Source organism: Schistocerca gregaria, chromosome 3, assembly GCF_023897955.1.
Source record: "Schistocerca gregaria isolate iqSchGreg1 chromosome 3, iqSchGreg1.2, whole genome shotgun sequence".
Taxonomy (NCBI): domain Eukaryota; kingdom Metazoa; phylum Arthropoda; class Insecta; order Orthoptera; family Acrididae; genus Schistocerca; species Schistocerca gregaria.
Window position 1 is genome coordinate 326,883,432 of NC_064922.1, and position 19,871 is coordinate 326,903,302.

The 19,871-nt window shown below is 44.2% G+C and overlaps 1 protein-coding gene across 1 annotated transcript in view; it reads left to right on the forward strand.

The window, feature by feature from the left end:
• The window catches only part of LOC126355358 (collagen alpha-1(XVIII) chain-like), a 586,377-nt gene that overhangs the window by 401,080 nt on the left and 165,426 nt on the right, over nt 1-19,871 (forward strand). Inside the window, exons 5-6 of the mRNA XM_050005652.1 lie at nt 3,053-3,306; nt 11,478-11,726. Of these exons, the coding sequence (XP_049861609.1) occupies nt 3,053-3,306; nt 11,478-11,726 (503 nt within the window). The remainder of the gene's footprint in view (nt 1-3,052; nt 3,307-11,477; nt 11,727-19,871) is intronic.

Below are 19,871 nucleotides of genomic sequence, written 5' to 3' on the forward strand. Positions count from 1 at the left end.
AGAAATCTCTTCCTCAAATTAAGGCCTGTCTTTGATACTAGTAGACTTCTCTTGGCCAGGAATGCCCTTTTTTCCAGTGCTAGTCTGCTTTTGATGTCCTCCTTGCTCCATCCGTCATTGGTTACTTTGCTGCCTAGGTAGTAGAATTCCTTAACTTGATCTACTTCGTGAACATCAATCCTGCTATTAAGTTTATCGCTATTCTCATTTCTGCTACTTCTCATTACATCCCCCTTGCTTCGATTTACTCTCAATCCGTATTCTGTACTCATCAGACTGTTCATTTCATTCAGCAGGGCATGTAATTTTTCTAGACTTCTACTCAGTATAGCAATGTCGTCAGCAAATCGTATCATTGGTGTGCTTTCACCTTGAATTTTAATCCCACTCCTTAACCTTCTTTTATGCCCATCACTACTTTTTCGACGTACAGATTGAACAGAAGGGGCGAAAGATTACATCTCTGTCTTACACTCTTTTTAATCCGAGCACTTCTTTCTTGATAGACCACTCTTAGTATTCTCCTTCGGCTCTTCTACATATTGTGTATTATTCGTCTCTTTCAATAGTTTACCCCTATTTTTCTCAGAACTTCGAACATCCTACACCATTTTACACTATCGAACGCATTTTCCAGGTCGACAAATCCTATGAACGTGTCTTGATTTTTCTTTAGTCGTGCTTCCATTACCAACCACTACGTCAGAATTGCTTCTCTGGTGCCTTTACCTTTCCTAAAGTCAAACTGATCGTCGTCTAACACATCTTCAATTTTCTACTCCATTCTTCTGTGCATTATTCTTGTCAGCAACTTGGAAGCATGCGCTGTTAAGCGATAATTCTGGCACTTGCCAGCTCTTTCAGTCTTCAGTATTACGTGGATCTACAGACTATAAAAATTGCTAAACAACATTCTTTTTTAAGCAGAAGCCGGCCGGAGTGGCCGAGCGGTTCAAAGCGCGAGCCATGCGACCGCTACTGTCGCTGGTTCGAATCCTGCCACGGGCATGGATGTGTGTGATGTTCTTAGGTTAGTTAGGCTTAAGTAGTTCTAAGTTCTAGGGCACTGATGACCTCAGCAGTTAAGTCCCATAGTACTCAGAGCCATTTGAACCATATTTTTTTAAGCAGAAGGAGAGGGGGGGGGGGGGGGGAGTGAAGCTGAATGATATCTGGAATACGGTGCTGGAGGAGATCTAACCAACCTTCTGCCATGGCGAGATAGCAGTCGTGTACGACATCAGCCAACAACAGCCATTTTCGGTCGAGCTTTCACAACGTCTGAAGTCGTGTCTCTGCGCGGGAGCACTCGAAATGGAATTTAATTTACTAGGGAGCCAGAGTACGTATCGGACCATTGAAAATCCTACAATCGCCTTTGGAGACATCATTCGCAGATGGGGACGAAAAGCTGAGCTTCAACACGAATTTCATCCGATCACGGCATAACAGCTTGATATACACAAATGGCTATTAAAATAGCTACACCAAGAAGAAATGCAGATGATAAACGGCTATTCATTGGACAAATATATTATACTAGAACTGACATGTGATTACATTTTCACGCAATTTGGGGGCCTAGATCCTGAGAAATCAGTACCCAGAACAACCACCTCTGGCCGTAATAACGACCCTGATACGCCTGGGCATCGAGTCAAACAGAGCTTGGAAGGCGTCTATTGGTACAGCTAGCTGCCCATCCAGCTTCAACACGATACCACAGTTCATCAAGAGTAGTGACTGGCGTATTGTGACGAGCCAGTTGCTCGGCCACCATTGACCAGACGTTTTCAATTGGTGAGAGATTTGGAGAATGTGCTGACCAGGCCAGCAGTCGAACATTTTATCCAGAAAGGCTCGTACAGGACCTGCAACATGCGGACGTGCATTATCCTGCTGAAATGTAGAGTTTCGTAGGGATCAAATGAAGGGTAGAGCAACGGGTCGTAACACATCTGAAATGCAATGTCCACTGTTCAAAGTGCCGTCAATGCGAACAAGACGTGACCGAGACGTGGAACCAATGGCACCCCCTACCATCACGCCGGGTGATAGGCCAGTATAGCGATGACGAATACACGCTTCCAATGTGCGTTCACCGCGATGTCACCAAACACGGATACGACCATCATGATGCTGTAAACAGAACCTGGATTGATCCGAAAAAATGACGTTTTGCCATTCGTGCACCCAGGTTCGTCGCCGAGTACACCATCACAGGCGCTCCTGTCTGTGATGCAGCGTCAAGAGTAACCGCAAACTATGGTCTCCGAGCTGATAGTCCATGATGCTGCATACGTCATCGAACTGTTCGTGCAGCTGGTTGTTGTCTTGCAAACGTCCCCATCTGTTGACTCAGGGATCGAGACGTGGCTGCACGATCCATTACAGCCGTGCTTATAAGATGCCTGTCATCTCGACTGCTAGAGATACGAGGCCGTTGGGATCCAGCACGGCGTTCCGTATTACCCTCCTGAACCCACTGATTCCACATTCTGCTAACAGTCATTGGATCTCGACCAACGCGAGGAGCAATGTCGCGATACGATAAACCGCAATCGTGATAGGCTACAATCCGACCTTTATCAAAGTCGGAAACGTGATGGTACGCATTTCTCCCCCTTACACGAGCCATCACAACAACGTTTCACCAGGCAATGCCGGTCAACTGCTGTTTGTGTATGAGAAATCGGTTGGAAGCTTTCCTCATGTGAGCACTTTGCAGGTGTTGCCACCAGCGCCAACTTTGTGTGAATGCTCTGAAAAGCTAATCATTTGTATATCACAGCATCTTCTTCCTGTCGGTTAAATTTCGCGTCTGTAGCGCGTCATCTTCGTGGTGTAGCAATTTTAATGGCCAGTAGTGTATTTTAATGGGCGTTCCTTTGTTTGACGAGCTGCGTTTTAATGTTTTATTTGGGTAAATTAGACGATTGCGGACCGTGGATGTCTTGCGGCTGCTTCTCCGCTGTCTTTGTGGAAGTTGTACTCATTAGTGGTGTTTGAAGCCCTCGGTGTGTGTAACGTTTGGTGCGCGGTGTGTCGGCAGCACTGCTGGAGCGGCACGACCTGCTGCGGCAGGTGAAGGACTCGTCGCTGGAGACGGAGCCCGGCCTGGACGGCTTCCCCGCGTTCCCGCTCTCGCCCGCCACCGACTTCAGCTCGCCGGCCGGGGACTCGCTGCCCGCCGAGCTGTACCCAGAGTTCGCGCTCAACGCCGTCGTCAATCCGGCTGACGACCAGGGCGGCTACGTCTTCTCCGTCACCGATCCCGGGAATGAGAAGGTGCTGCTGGGCCTCAAGGTGCGTCTGTGTTCAGTCTCGCTTCTCAGTACCTGACACACATGCTGACTCATTAAAAATAAATGGTCAATTTGTAGCTGCAGTTTGTGGCGGGTCATGGCCCAGCGAACGTAGGCCGGTGTGAGGTGGAGGTTACACCATTAAGTTAAGTAGTTATTTAGACTTTGTATATATGTACTGTTTGTGTTTGCCGTTTTTTCGTTTATAAATGTATAGCTATGGTGTTCTTTTAATCATTGACAAAGGTCTTCTTAGGCACTTGTGGGTTTTATTGTTCTGAAGAAGATGTAGTTATCTACGCCGAAACTTAGGTTAACACGAGGTGCTTTTTTCGCAATCGAGGCGGGTTTCTAGTTTTTTAATATATAAATTAAGGAAGTAGCTTGCACGTGCTACTCTGAGATGAAAAGTTTGGCGCAGAAAAGAAATTCGTTGCAGGAAGGATCAAACCAGTCAGAAGATCATTACTCACAAAAAAAACAGCTGAAAGAAATTAAAAATTAGTAACATGTACCAAGTTAACAACTCCCTCCCTCCCTCCCTCCCTCTCTCTCCCTCCTTCTCTCCCTCCCTCCCCCCCTCTCTCTCTCTCTCTCTGTGTGTGTGTGTGTGTGTGTGTGTGTGTGTGTGTGTGTGTGTGTGTGTCATCAAATGGTCCTGATATACGTTTATTATGTCACGACCGGGTTCATTCAAAAGACACACCGCCAACGGCCTGGTAGCAGCAGGATGATCGGTGAGCACAGGAAACTTGGCATGCTGTGTACGGTATGTCTGTGTACACAGCATGCAAAGTTTCCTGTGCTCACCGATCATACTGCTGCTGCCAGGCCGTTGCCGGTGTGTTGAAATGATCGTCGTGTTCTGGAATTTGTCTTTACCGTTTCGTAACCTGGTGATGGTCTTTTGAACGAAACCGAAATATATGTGAGCAAATGGTTCGTAGGAAGTCGTTAAATCTTCTCAGTAGCTCAGTTCGCAACTGACATGCTACAAGTTCAAAAGCTCTCCCTAAGAACTACGATTTTTTTCCGTCAGCTATCAGTTCTTTCACCACTGGGCTGCCAGTGATTTGTTATTGTGAAAAATGCTGAATTTCACAGTGATTCGGAGTTCAGGCTAAACTCTAGGATTCTCTGTATCTGGCTGTATAAGTGAATTCAAACGCTGGAGAAAAGCTTGGGTATTTCACACCTAATAGGACTGAACTTTGATCAAACCAACCTCAGAGTTGAGAACAGCTTTACTTTCTTAAAAAATTCTCATACGAGATTTTTAACTCGAGTGATGAAAAATATCGCTGTCAACCACAAAACCAATGTTTCTACATCATCATCGTCGTCGTTGTCGTTATCATCATCGAGGCCTGTAACGTTTTATGTCGCTCTTGTAAACATTAATATGGAATTATTTTGTCAGGGTCTTTAAGGAGTGTGAGGCGTTGTTATCATACTCAGAAAGAGTTGTGCGGTGACAGGTTGACTCAAGATTTGTTTTTGGCCCAAATATGTCCCACGTTAGTCCACCAAACTGACAGTTGCCTAAAAACTACTAAGACAGGCAACCTGAAAACAGTCGGAACGAATAACCTGTACTCTGCATTCTGCTTGATGACATTACAGCACTCCTTAGCTGTAAAAGCTCTTGCTCAATACTATGAGACAATGAGTAAATTGCCTAAAAACTGAAAAGTATAATGATCCATTTGCCACGCAGATTTTCGTTACGGGTGACTCACAAAAACTTACGAAATCGAAACGCATGAGACAGTAATACCATTTAGTCTTTTGTAATATCCTAACATTCACAAGAAAGTTCATATCTATGAAATCAGTATCATTTAGGAGCTCAGTTTTTCAGCACTCAGCCACCCGAGGCTCACGGTTATAACTCGCAGTTTCCTTTCGGAAGTGAACAACACATATAGCGAGTCCTGCAGATCCAACCGTGTGCTCAAATTACACCCTGTCGTAACAATGAATCTCAAATATGTCTCCCAATTTTAATTCTATTTCCATCTTGATAGATTATTTTTTATAGAACATCATATCTGAATTTGGATCTTCTATTTAAATATGTCTTGTACAATTTTTATAATTGAATTCTGATTCGTCCATGTCCTCTGAACTCGTCGCTTTCTCATCTCTGTACCACTTAATATTACTTTGATTCTACTAAACATTAGTACATTTTTATAAAGTCAACAAGAATATGGTGCTGAAATTTCTAAGTTCTTAATTACCTCTAAGGGATGGATAATCTTTGACATTTTAGTTCATCCTAAGCCAAAATTCACACTTACTGGAAAATCTCGAAAAATACTGTACGTAGGACAACAGAAATTTCAGTATGAAGTTTTTATGCTATAAACAGCTGCCATCTAAATTTCAATCTTGTAGCTTCTAATTCAACACTCAAACCCAGGATCAGGTACCTTTTACTGAACAGTTTTAGTTACTATTTGAATGATTTAAATTATCAGATCCCTGTTGCTCGCTTAGCACCACCCAGAGGTCTGGTGTAGATTATTATAAGGTTGTAAGAACGGACGCGATATAATGGAGTATCTCAGGGTTCAGTATTATCCCCTGTACTTTCTAACGTTTATACCTCTGTCATACCTGAAAGCAGCACAAAGCAGTTTGGATATGCCCACGGTTCAGCACAAAGACTTCAGGAGTGTTGAAAACACTCTAACTGATGTTGTAAACAAACTACATAAATATTTCACCATTTGGAGGCACATGCAATCTTTCTAAAAGCAAAGTCAACAGCTTATACTTAAACAACAGCATAGTAGACCATAAACTTGAGGTCTCTATGAACGAAATAGTGCTTCCCTACCAGAGCTACCCAAATTATCTTACAATGGCTGTTAACAAAATACTGTGTTTCGGGAAACACCTCTAAAAAGGGTACTTCCAGATTAAGTACACGAAACAATTTTATCCGGAAAATGCTGTACTAACTGGCCAACGGCAGCAGATACGTTTCAAACATCTTCACACAGTTTAATGTATTTTACGGCTAAATATTGGGCTACGATGTAATTGAGCAGTCCACACGTAAATAACATAGACCCTCAGCTTATTACAACCATCTCCGGGTTCATGACAACTACTCACTATATTGGCTTCCAACACTATGCTACATAGCCGCTCCTCTATTAACATGAAAATGAGACCTGTTTAAAGAATATTCCAAAATTACGAACAATCCCACACTTAGATATATCCCTGGGTTGACAACAAACCGACTTCGTTCCAAAAATCCTCCCTTACGAATGGTCCAACAGCTTGCTGGTAGCAGCTTCACTACTGACAGCAAATGGCGTGAAACCTGGACTACGAATGCTCCACCAGAAGTGCAGCATGTTATTCCCCCCTTACAGAGACCCAAGGGATTTTAAATCCCACAGAAAGAGTGGAAGAATGTAAATCACGCTCGAACAGAACACGAAGTGTATGCATATAACGTGTGCAAATTGGGTAAGCAATCCAGCCCAAGCTGTAATTGTGGAGCACCGAAACAGACCAACCGGCACGCTGATGAGGTATAAACTGAGGCCCTCCTTCGATCATCCAAATGGCTTTTTCGTGACTAACCCATCACGTCTTGACTAGGTAATGAGGCTTGACATTAGCACATACTAGTAACAACTCTTCTCACTGTATTATCTGTATTTATGGCTATTCAGGTATTGTTGACTGTACAAGATGTCTACAAATGTATACCTTGATAAAGACAATGTAAATTTTTATTGGATACAGTAAACGAAATGCGTTATACCATATATACCTTTGTCTGCTCATGAAGTTTTCAACCTTACATAAACAGTTAATACAGGCAATACACTTCAACATAAAAACACTTCAGCATGTGCACACCCGATAACAAGCAAAATATCAAGCCGGTATTCATCTTTTTCTACACATTGTGCAACATGTCTTGTGTGATTGGGCCAATGGCATCTCTGACATGTTGTTGCAATGTCACAATATCAGGAACCACTGTTTTGTACACAGTATCTTTCACGTACCCCTGAAGAAAGAAATCTATGGGTGTAATGTCAGGTGACGTCAGGGGCCATGGAATTGGACCCTCTCTGCTAATCCAGCTGTTGGGAAAGGTTTCATTAAGAAAACCGCGGACTTCTAGAGAACAATGAGGGAGAGCACTATCTTGCTGAAAGCTGATATCGTCATGCATATCCTGCAACTGGAGAATGGCATAATTTACCAACATGTCTAGGTAAAAATATCCACTTACCCTGCTTTCAAGGTAGAAAATGAGCCAATTCTTTTATCATACATTAACCGCCGGCCGGTGTGGCCGAGCGGTTCTACGCGCTTCAGTCCGGAACCGCGCGACTGCTACGGTCGCAGGTTCGAATCCTGCCTCGGGAATGGATGTGTGTGATGTCCTTAGGTTAGTTAGGATTAAGTAGTTCTAAGTTTTAGGGCACTGTTGACCTCAGATGTTAAGTCCCATAGTGCTCAGAGCCATTTGAACCATACATTAACCCACGACGCATATTAACCTTTGGACTGTCCTGAATGTGTTCTCGTAAGACATGAGGATCTTCTGCTCACCAGATCGGGACATTATGGCTATTAAGTGAGGCACTGTCATGAAATGTAGCCTCATCGGAAAAAACGCACACGCTTCAAGAGATCATCGTGCTCAACCAAACGGTTCAGCATGTCGAGTGAAAATTGTTCACGTTTTGGGCGATCAACTGGTTGTAATACCTGAACAATGTGAACATTGTACACATACAGTTTAAGACGAGAACTACTTTATGCATTGTAGTAGTTGGCACATGAAGCTCACACGAAGCTTGTCTAATCGATTTCTGTGGCGAGCTCGTGAATGCGGTTTGAACTACCTACACATCCTCCGAATACTGCTTGTCCGTTTGTACCGACACCGTAGCTAAAAAAGCTTCCATCCATGTTCTGATTAACCCAACATCAGGTGCTTTCTTTCCATAATTGGACACGAAGTTTCACTGTACAGTAATCGGTGAATTGGGTCCTGTTAGCCACTCAACACACTGACCTTTGTCCTGGTGATGGGGAGGGTGGGAGCCTTTTTACTATATAGCTCACGCGGCAGTCCTTGAGGGGCAAGTGTTGAATGACACACAACTGCACAGAAACTTGATGGGTTCCCTAGTAGACGCAGAAGTGCCTCAACACGACGTGGCATGGACTCGATTAATGTCTGAAGTACTGCTGGAGGGAATTGACACCATAATCCTGAAGGCCCTCCATAAATACGTAAAAGTACGAGGGAGTGAAGATTTCTTCAGCATGTTGCAAGGCACCGCAGATATGCTCAATAATGTTCATGTCTGGGGACTTTGGTGGCCAGCAAAAGTGTTTAAACTCAGAAGAGTGTTCCAGGAACCACTCGTAGCAATTCAGGAAGTATGGGGTATCACATTGTCCTGCTGGAATTACCCAGTGGACATGAATGGATGCAGGTGATCAGACAGGATGCTTATGTACGTGTTTCCTATCATAGCCGTATCTAGACTATCAGAGGTCCCATATCACTCCAACTGTACACGCCCAACACCATTACAGAGCCTCCACCAACTTGAACAGTGCCCTGCTAACATGCAGGTTCCATGGATTCATGAGGTTGTCTCCATACCCGTACACGTCCATCCACTCGATACAATTTGTAAAGAGACTAGGCAATATGTTTCTAGTCATCAACAGTCTGATGTCGGAGTTGACGGGCCCAGGCGAGGCGTAAAGCTTTGTGCCATGAAGTCATCACGAGTACACGATAGGGTCTTCTTCTCCGAAAGCCCATATCGATGATGTTTCGTTGACTACTTTGCACGCTGACACTTGTTGATGCCTCAGCAGTTTGCGGAAGGAATGCACTTCTGTCACATTGAACGATTCTCTTCAGACGTCTTCTTGCATTTCTTGCAGTATCTTTTTTCGGCTGCAGCGATGTCGGAGATTTGATGTTTTACCGGATTCCTGATATTCATGGCACACTCGTGAAATGGCTGTACGGGGAAATCCCCACTTCATCGCTACCTCGGAGATGCTGTGTCCCACCGCTCATGCTCCGACTACAACACCAAGTTCAAACTCACTTAAATCATGATAACCTGCAATTGTAGCAGCAGTAACCGATCTAACAACTGCACCAGACACATTTTGTCCTGTACAGGCATTGCCGACCGCAGCGCTGTATTCGGCCTATTTACATATCTCTGCATTTGAGTATATGTGTGCGTATACCATTTTTGTGGTGCTTCAGTATACAGGGTGTTACAACAAGGTACGGCCAAACTTTCAGGAAACATTCCTCACACACAAATAAAGAAAAGATGTTATGTACACATGTGTCCGGAAACGCATAATTTCCATGTTAGAGCTCATTTTAGTTTCGTCAGTATGTACTTTACTTCCTCGATTCACTGTCAGTTGGCCCAATTGAAGGAAGGTAATGTTGACTTCGGTGCTTATGTTAACATGCGATTCATTGCTCTACAGTACTAGCATCAAGCACATCAGTACGTAGCATCCACAGGTTAGTGTTCATCACGAACGGGGTTTTCCAGTCAGTGCAATGTTTACAAAAGCAGAGTTGGCAGATGCCCGTTTGAAGTAGGGATTAGCACAGGGCAATAGCCGTGGTGCGGTACGTTTGTATCGAGACAGATTTCCAGAACGAAGGTGTCCTGAGAGGAAGACGTTCGAAGCAATTGATCGGCGTCTTAGGGAGCACAGAAAATTCCAGCCTATGACTCGCGACTGGGGAAGACCTAGAACGACGAGGACACCTGTAATGGACGAGGCAATTCTTCGTGCAGTTGGCGATAACCCTAATGTCAGCGTCAGAGAAGTTGCTGCTGTACAAGGTAACGTTGACCACGTCACTCTATGGAGAGTGCTACGGGAGAACCAGTTGTTTCCGTACCATGTACAGAGTGTGCATGCACTATCAGCAGCTGATTGGCCTCCACGATCCGCAGCTCGTGGTCGTGCGGTGGAGTTATCGCTTCCCGCGCCCGGGTTCCCGGGTTCGATTCCCAGGGTGTCAGGGAATTTCTCTGCCTCCTGATGACTGGGTGTTGTGTGATGTCCTTAGGTTAGTTAGGTTTAAGTAGTTCTAAGTTCTTGGGGACTGATGACCATAGATGTTAAGTCCCATAGTGCTCAGAGCCATTTGAACCGTTTTTTGGCCTCCACAGGTACACTTCTGCGAATGGTTCATCCAACAATATGTCAATCCTCATTTCAGTTCAAATGTTCTCTTTACGTATGAGGCTTCATTCCAACGTGATCAAATTGTAAATTTTCACAATCAACATGTGTGGGCTGACGAAAATCTGCACGCAATTGTGAACGTTTGGGCAGGCATTGTTGGTGATGTCTTGATTGGGCCACATGTTCTTTCACCTACGCTCAATGGAGCACGTTATCATGGTTTCATACGGGATACTCTATCTGTGCTGCTAGAACATGTGCCTTTACAAGTACGACACAACATGTGGTTCATGCACGATGGAGCTCATGCACATTTCAGTCGAAGTGTTTGTACGTTTCTCAACAACAGATTCGGTGACCGATGGATTGGTAGAGGCGGACCAATTCCATGGCCTCCACGCTCTCCTGACCTCAACCCTCTTGACTTTCATTTATTGGGGCATTTGAAAGCTCTTGTCTACGCAACCCCAGTACCAAATGTAGAGACTCTTCGTGCTCGTATTGTGGACGGCTGTGATACAATACGCCATTCTCCAGGGCTGCATCAGCGCATCAGGGATTCCATGCGACGGAGGGTGGATGCATGTATCCTCGCTAACGGAGGACATTTTGAACATTCCCTGTAACAAAGTGCTTGAAGTCACGCTGGTGCGTTCTGTTGCTGTGTGTTTCCATTCCATGATTAATGTGATTTGAAGAGAAGTAATAAAATGAGCTCTAACATGGAAAGTAAGCGTTTCCGGACACTTGTCCACATAACATATTTTCTTTCTTTGTGTGTGAGGAATGTTTCCTGAAAGTTTGGCCGTACCTTTTTGTAACACCCTGTATAGTTAATATTTAATCTTGGAATTATGGTAAACATTTATGGAGAGTCTGTATTTCATGTGAAGTGCCATATGCCAGCGTCTGTGTGGCGGTGTTGTGCAGATCGGGCCGGCGGAGGGCGACCAGTCTCGTGTGACCATCGAGCGGGACGGCGAGGAGGTGGCCAGCTTCCTGGTGCCGGCGCTGGGACAACGCTGGTCCAAGCTGTCGTTCCGCGTCGCCCCGGGCAACGTGACGCTCTTCCTCAACTGCAAGCAGCACGGCGAGCCCGTGGCGGCCGGTGGCGCCAGAGGGCCGCTGCCCCTGCCGCCGGGCTCCACGCTGCGCCTCGGAGGGCCCAAAGCCTTCACCGTGAGTCACCCGCCCTGGCAGTAGTGGAGCAGTGACAGTTCTGGGGAAAGGAGAAACAGACCCGCTTCGCCATCAGTGACGCACTTCTGGTTGCACTGTGCTGCCCTCTTGCTTTACCTCATCATCTCTTTGGTCAAAATAAAAATGAGATCTTTGTTTTTTTTTAACTTCAATAAGGTTTTGCAGCCACCACAAACTTGTAAAAGATGTCATAACTTTGGCAGTTATTGAGTGTGTTAAAACATCCAAATACTTTGCAGCCACTGTAGTGCAATATCAGCTGTATAACCATTTTCAAGTAGCAATGTGATATCATACCTCAGATATACATATTTGGGTTACAGCTCCAGCGTTCCTAAAGTCACAGAATGGTAAAAAACTTTAAGGATCTGTCACTTAGGAGTGATAAGAGGCTAGTGAAAACATACACTAGAGAGCTAAAGAAACTGGTACACCTGCCTAATATCGTGTAGGGCCCTCGCGAGCGCAACGTAGCATGGACTTGGCTAATGTCTGAAGTAGTGCTGCAGAGAACTGACTCCATAAATCCTGCAGGGCTGTCCATAAATCCGTAAGAGTACGATAGTCGGAGATCTCTTCTGAACAGCACATTCCAAGACATCCCAGACATGATCAATAACTTTCATGTCCATGGAGTCTTCTGGCCAGCTGTTGTGTACATAGTTCCGCGTAGTCAGCGTGTACACAACATTCCCACTAGAGTGCGCCCCACTAAGCATAACAGCGTAGGCGCAGCGCTCGTCCTTCTCCGCACTACGAGATGGCGCTGTCATAGAGACGGACCAAATTCTGCTTCTGCCGATCCCCTTATTAATATGTAACGCAGACAATGAGATTGCTGTAACGTAGAACCTTTTCCCCTCGCGGATCACACTCGTGCAGTGATACCTGATCGCTCGAGGTATTATAACGAGTGTACAGACCTCTGATTAGTCAGTCCGCACCAGTCTGTACCAGACTGCACCAGTCTGCACCAATCTGCATTGGTCTGTACCAGTCTGCATTAGTCTGTAGTCAAGTTTCAGTCTGTGCCTAATAAGATTATCATATTCCTGTACATAGCCATGAAGATAAATGTATAGACACTTTGTCAAGTATCAGAGATATGTGAGAATAAGATTAACTTACCAAGACCAAAGAAACTTCAGATTGTCAATTGTGAACAGCATCCAGAATCAAGTTACGTAATATATATGCTTTTTATTATTTTAATAAATGTGTGTGAAAATTAATCACGTTCTGGTTAAAGTTGGTCACCGTCAATCTGCTACTCTAAGCGTGCAAGCGGCATTTCTATCATCTGACCTAACGGCAGAAGATAAACTTGCCACAATAAGACCACGAGACATATTGCTAACACTCGCCTACTTTGTTAGAGCGACAAGTCAAATAATCTGATGGTGTGTGTACCGAAGGTCTTACAGTACGCACACCACACCAGCGGAAGTGTTTAAACTCAGAAGACTGTTCCTGGAGCCACTCTGTACAAGTTCTGGATGTGTGAAGTGTTGCATTGTCCTGCTGGAATTGCCCAAGTGCGTCGGAATGCGCAATAGACATCAATGATCACAAATAATCAAAGAGGACTCTTACACATTGAAATCTGCAGCAATATGTGGAAGGGTTGCACTTCTGTTATGTTGAACGAATCTTTTCAATCGTCATCGGTCCTGTTCGTGCAGGATCTTTTTCCAGCTCCAGCGATGTCGGAGGTGTGATGTTTTACCGGATTCCTGATATTCACAGTACACTCGTTAATTGGTCTTCAGGAAAATCCCCACTTCATCGCTACCTTGCAGATGCTGTGTCCCATCTCTCATGCGCAAACTATAAGACAACGTTCAAACTCACTTAAATCTTGATAACTTGCCATTTTAGCAGCAGTAACTGATCTGACAACTGTACCAGACACTTGTCTTTTATAATCGTTGCCGACTGCAGCACTGTATTCTGTCTGTTTACATATCTCTGTACTTGAATAGACATGCCTATACCAGTTTTTTGGCGCTTCATTGAATATCAATATCGAAGTTACAAACATCCCATGTTTCTTACAGGATGCGAGATTTCACTGTAAGTAGTCAGTACCCTCTTACACGCCCAACTGGCTAAGCCCCCTACAGTTTTTACCATTCTGTGACTTGAAGAACACTTTTACTTTAACCGAAATAGGTCCATTCAGTGGGTTATAATACATAAGTTTGAAAACGGCTGCACAGTGAAAATAGTAAAACAGTGAATCTACACTAGATACTTTGATGCAACCAATGACAACTAGTGTAGCAGTATATTTTCATCCAAGAAATATGTCGTGTTGGCTCATTTTTGTGGCTCAAATGATTTATACAGTTATATTCAAAATGTTCCTATTTCACAATAAAGAGTTGTAACTCAGTACTATATTAATTCGGCTATCTGGGGGCAAAAGTTTAAAACAAACACAGGGTGTTTGGGAGTCTTTCCGACATACTTCTAACAGTGATAGATCACACCATGGGCAACGACATTTCTTAGAGGCAAAACGTTCTCTGACGATTTCCAGCGTCGCCAGGTATCATTATATTGAATTCGCCGGCCTTGAGACAACGATATCTAACCGAACTGCAACAGCATACGAGCCAAGAATGCTGCACCTGCATACTATCTAGCACAGTAATTTTATAGAGTGATTTTCAACAAGAAAAGCTTCAGGATGAGTTCTCTAAGCGGAGAAAGATGTTTCATAAGCCCGACATATCACCTTTCACATGGGGCATATAACCGGCTTATAGACGCCACACATTCCACACGATCGCCACAGAGTGCCTAAGCCCTGATGCCTCTCGTGGTCATAATCAATTATTAAATATACCTAACGTCACCAGGAAACGTCGCCGAGTATGTTGTCTGTAAGAAAACTTGCCCCTGTGACATGCTTTGAAGGACCATCCGACCGCCGTGTCATCCACAGATGAAGATGCGGATAGGAGGGGTGTGTGGTCAGCACTTAGCTCTCCCGGTCGTTATGATGGTTGTCTTTGAATGGAGCCGCTATTATTCAGTCGAGTAGCTCCTCAATTAGCATCACGAGGCTGAGTGAACCCTGAAAAATGGCAACAGCGCATGGGGTTCTGGATGGACACCCATCCAAGTGCCAGCCACGCTCGACAGCGTTTAACTTCGGTGATCTCACGGGAACCGGCGTATCCACTGCAGCAAGGCTGTTGCCAAAGAATGTCCCAAAGACTTTGAAATATCCTATATACGTATGCCTACTAGGCATCCTTGATCATGTATTTTATCTATTCAAACCTAGCTCTTTTACTCTGTATTTATCCTCCGCAATGGCCAGTATACTATATGGAAAGACCATATCTGATGTTTCAGTAACTGTATTATCTTCTGGTAAGAATTCTTCGTAGATGAATGGAAAATAAAATTGAGGACCATCCACATGACGATCAGTTTGACCTTAGGAAAGGTTGAGGCAGCTACAGCACTACTTGGAAGCATGACTGAAGAAACGTCAAGACACTTTCACAGCATTTGTCGTCCAGGAAAAATTGTTCGGCAATGTAAAGTCGTGCAACATGTTTGAAATCCCCATAAAAATATGTTCTCACTTTAAGAGAAGTGGGTAACACACAATTATACAAGAACAAAAAAAAACAATAAGGCGAAGGAAAAGTTCCAAGAGAGAAATAGATTAAAACGGGTGTAAGGCAGGGATGCGATGCTCTAGCTCCTCTAATGCTCAATGTTTGTATCGAAGAAGCAATAAAAGAAGTAAATTTCGGCAGTATGGTTAAAATTCAGAGTGTAAGAATATCTAGTATGAGATTCACTAATGAAGTTTTTGTCCTCTGTAAAACTGAGGAAGAATTACAAGTCCTATTGAACGGTATGAACAGCCTATGAACACAAAATAAGGACCGATAGTAAAACAAAGAAAAATAAATTATCGAGGAGTAATAGAAAGAATATCTATGATATACCTGGCAACAAAACTGAACACCACTTTGTAGACAAAGTGGCAAACATTAGTATGTATATGCAGTTCATTGGCACAAATTGTTCGGAATGAGCGACAGCAGCCCACTTTGCAGATATTTTCACTGAATTGCCTAACTGCAGGCGCGAAGTAATTCGATGCGACAAAACTGAGAGGAGCGGAGCAGATGGTTAACAAGGTACCTGAAAAACACCACTATGTACAGGTGCAAGTTATAAACAATTATTCACTTAAGGACATGTAAACGCCGTGAGCTGCACTTCAAATGTTTAATAGCTGTACTTAAAAATTTTAATAGCCAAACCGTTATTCGAATGTATTATTCGCCCTCAGTGACATTTGATGCGGTGGGCAACAAAAACTGTATGTACATCGATATCTATACGTACCCGTTGGGCCTTAAACATTTTGAATACTGCTTATGGTGTTCAGTTGTCCTTTAGCAAATACACTCCTGGAAATGGAAAAAAGAACACATTGACACCGGTGTGTCAGACGCACCATACTTGCTCCGGCCACTGCGAGAGGGCTGTACAAGCAATGATCACACGCACGGCACAGCGGACACACCAGGAACCGCGGTGTTGGCCGTCGAATGGCGCTATCTGCGCAGCATTTGTGCACCGCCGCCGTCAGTGTCAGCCAGTTTGCCGTGGCATACGGAGCTCCATCGCAGTCTTTAACACTGGTAGCATGCCGCGACAGCGTGGACGTGAACCGTATGTGCAGTTGACGGACTTTGAGCGAGGGTGTATAGTGGGCATGCGGGAGCCCGGGTGGATGTACCGCCGAATTGCTCAACACGTGGGGCGTGAGGTCTCCACAGTACATCGATGTTGTCGCCAGTGGTCGGCGGAAGGTGCACGTGCCCGTCGACCTGGGACCGGACCGCAGCGACGCACGGATGCACGCCAAGACCGTAGGATCCTACGCAGTGCCGTAAGGGACCGCACCGCCACTTCCCAGCAAATTAGGGACACTGTTGCTCCTGGGGTATCGGCGAGGACCATTCGCAACCGTCTCCATGAAGCTGGGCTACGGTCCCGCACTCCGTTAGGCCGTCTTCCGCTCACGCCCCAACATCGTGCAGCCCGCCTCCAGTGGTGTCGCGACAGGCGTGAATGGAGGGACAAATGGAGACGTGTCGTCTTCAGCGATGAGAGTCGCTTCTGCCTTGGTGCCAATGATGGTCGTATGCATGTTTGGCGCCGTGCAGGTGAGCGCCACAATCAGGACTGCATACGACCGAGTCACACAGGGCCAACACCCGGCATCATGGTGTGGGGAGCGATCTCCTACACTGGCCGTACACCTCTGGTGATCGTCGAGGGGACACTGAATAGTGCACGGTACATCCAAACCGTCATCGAACCCATCGTTCTACCATTCCTAGACCGGCAAGGGAACTTGCTGTTCCAACAGGACAATGCACGTCCGCATGTATCCCGTGCCACCCAACGTGCTCTAGAAGGTGTAAGTCAACTACCCTGGCCAGCAAGATCTCCGGATCTGTCCCCCATTGAGCATGTTTGGGACTGGATGAAGCGTCGTCTCAAGCGGTCTGCACGTCCAGCACGAACGCTGGTCCAACTGAGGCGCCAGGTGGAAATGGCATGGCAAGCCGTTCCACAGGACTACATCCAGCATCTCTACGATCGTCTCCATGGGAGAATAGCAACCTGCATTGCTGCGAAAGGTGGATATACACTGTACTAGTGCCGACATTGTGCATGCTCTGTTGCCTGTGTCTATGTGCCTGTGGTTCTGTCAGTGTGATCATGTGATGTATCTGACCCCAGGAATGTGTCAATAAAGTTTCCCCTTCCTGGGACAATGAATTCACGGTGTTCTTATTTCAATTTCCAGGAGTGTATCTACAAGCTATGGGGCACGGTTCATTCAAGACTTTATTAGAACTCTGCATACCACTGGCAGGTTTCAAACCAATGGGACGTTGTCACATATCAATAACATGCAATAAATTTTCGCTGGTCCTCTGATAACCTTTGATGGGACAGACACTTCCCAACAGTCGTTGAGGTGTTAAGTCAAGAAGCTTCGTCAAGTGGGAGAGAATGAAAGTGAATAACTTGCCAACTGATGATCCCTGAGATTAGACTGGGAGGAATAACGTCCAGGGCAAATAGCTACAAAACAGATGTCACATTGCCCACCTTGGGACAAAGGAATTATATGCGGAAGATGTCACTGTGTGATAAATATTGTGTCATCGGAGAAGAACTAACATGATTAGGCATAAGAGACGGTAATGAAAGACAGACTAAATATAAGCCATTATGCATTCGTGTCATTTGTGGATCAACGGAAAGTACAGTGCAGAGACAGTCTGCAACATCTGCAAAACCATATGGGAATAATAAAAGTAAAAGATCAAGAAAGACAAGTTCGTGTTAAGAAGTTTGTAAAGGGGGTTTGCAGCGGATGGACCCTGCTGTTCAACTTGATCGTCGAGGAAGAAATGAAGGAACCGAAAGAAAAATTCGGAAGAGGAATTGAATTTCAAGAGGAACAAATAGGAGTTCTAAGGTTCTCATTTACATAGCCCTCCCGACAGGAGTAAAAAAAAATAAAAAATAAAAAACGGGACTGAATGCATATGTCACACAGAATGTAGGTTGGGAATACCCAAAGAAAAAGCAGATAATGAAGAGAAATTGAATGAAGCCTAACTGAATGCTTAGCTCAATAAGGAGAAACAAGAGTCATTGGGAAGTGTTGACATGGAAGAATATTAAAAATTAAGTGAACAGGTAAAGTACGAAATGAACAAGTAGTGAAACGAACTATCTTGGAAAGAAGTCTATGGAAGACTCTTACCAGGAGAACTGATAGGTCAATGAGATATCTGATATGGAATCCAAGAATAGCCAACCTGGCCGCTGGAAGGAACATTAGAAGGGAAAATCAGCAGGGGCAGATTAAGATTACGAAATGCACAGTAAGCAATCTCTAGTAGAGGTTCGTAACTCAGTGACTTTGCATTACACTTTGAAATAGGTCTTTAACAACATTACGATTTCTCACACACACACACACACACACACACATATATATATATATATATATATATATATATATATATATATATATATATATATATATATATGAAGTAATTCAAATTGTAAGAGGTGATAATGAACGTAAACTGAAAACAAGTTACAGAAAGTAAATAAATAAAATGTGTAAACTATGTGACGGATTTGGAGAACACAAGGAATAATTACGATGAGTATAATTGCCTGAGAAATTAACTGAACTGTAAAATGTTTATTTTGTTGTAGTGTAACGCAACCTTTATCTGTAAGCGTATGTTCCTTTGATCGACCTTATGTAATCGAGGAGGAAGCTGCGCCCAGACTGCGGTTGGTGGTGAGTGCTGGCGATTCCTGGACTTCACGGCCATTACTTCTGTGAACTCAGGTCGCTTATAATGCTTACTTACTTGCCCACTATACACTTACAAGTTCGAGTCCACTCTTTCTCTTTGCTTCCAGAAGTCACTCTTCTGTAACATTAAACACACTAATCTTACTTAACGTGTTTAGCTAAGGTGCCGTTTAGCTGAGTTTCAAAAGGTATATTTGCATGCAAAATCTTGATCGTTCTCTTCATTTCACGTAGAGCTGGAGTTAGCAGTTGGTAAATGAGTTAGGTAGTCCGTTAATCTAAAACGTAATAACTGGTTGAAGATCATTAAGCAGTGGAATCTTGATCTGGCGGCGTTCAAAAACCTAGCTCAGCTATTGAGATGCAAGTTTCTCGTGGTTCCCCTTAATCAATTTAGGTGAATATCTGGAAGATTGCTTAGAAGAGTACACGGCAGATGTCCTGCCCCACCTTGTGGTTCGGTCACTGTGCATCTTTCTGATGCCCCGGTTACAGACGGATATTGACTGAAATATTATCTCGTGGCAATAATAACGTAACTTGACATGTAGACTATCAAAGGTAATCTCGATGTCCTATAAGTAATTTCGTTTAAGAAATAATATTATATAACATTGTAAGTTGCTGTTTAAATTATTCTTTCAAAAAATAATTATTTAAACAGCAACTTATAGTGCTATAAATGTAAAGTTTATCGAAGCTATAGAGCACAATCAACGAAAAAT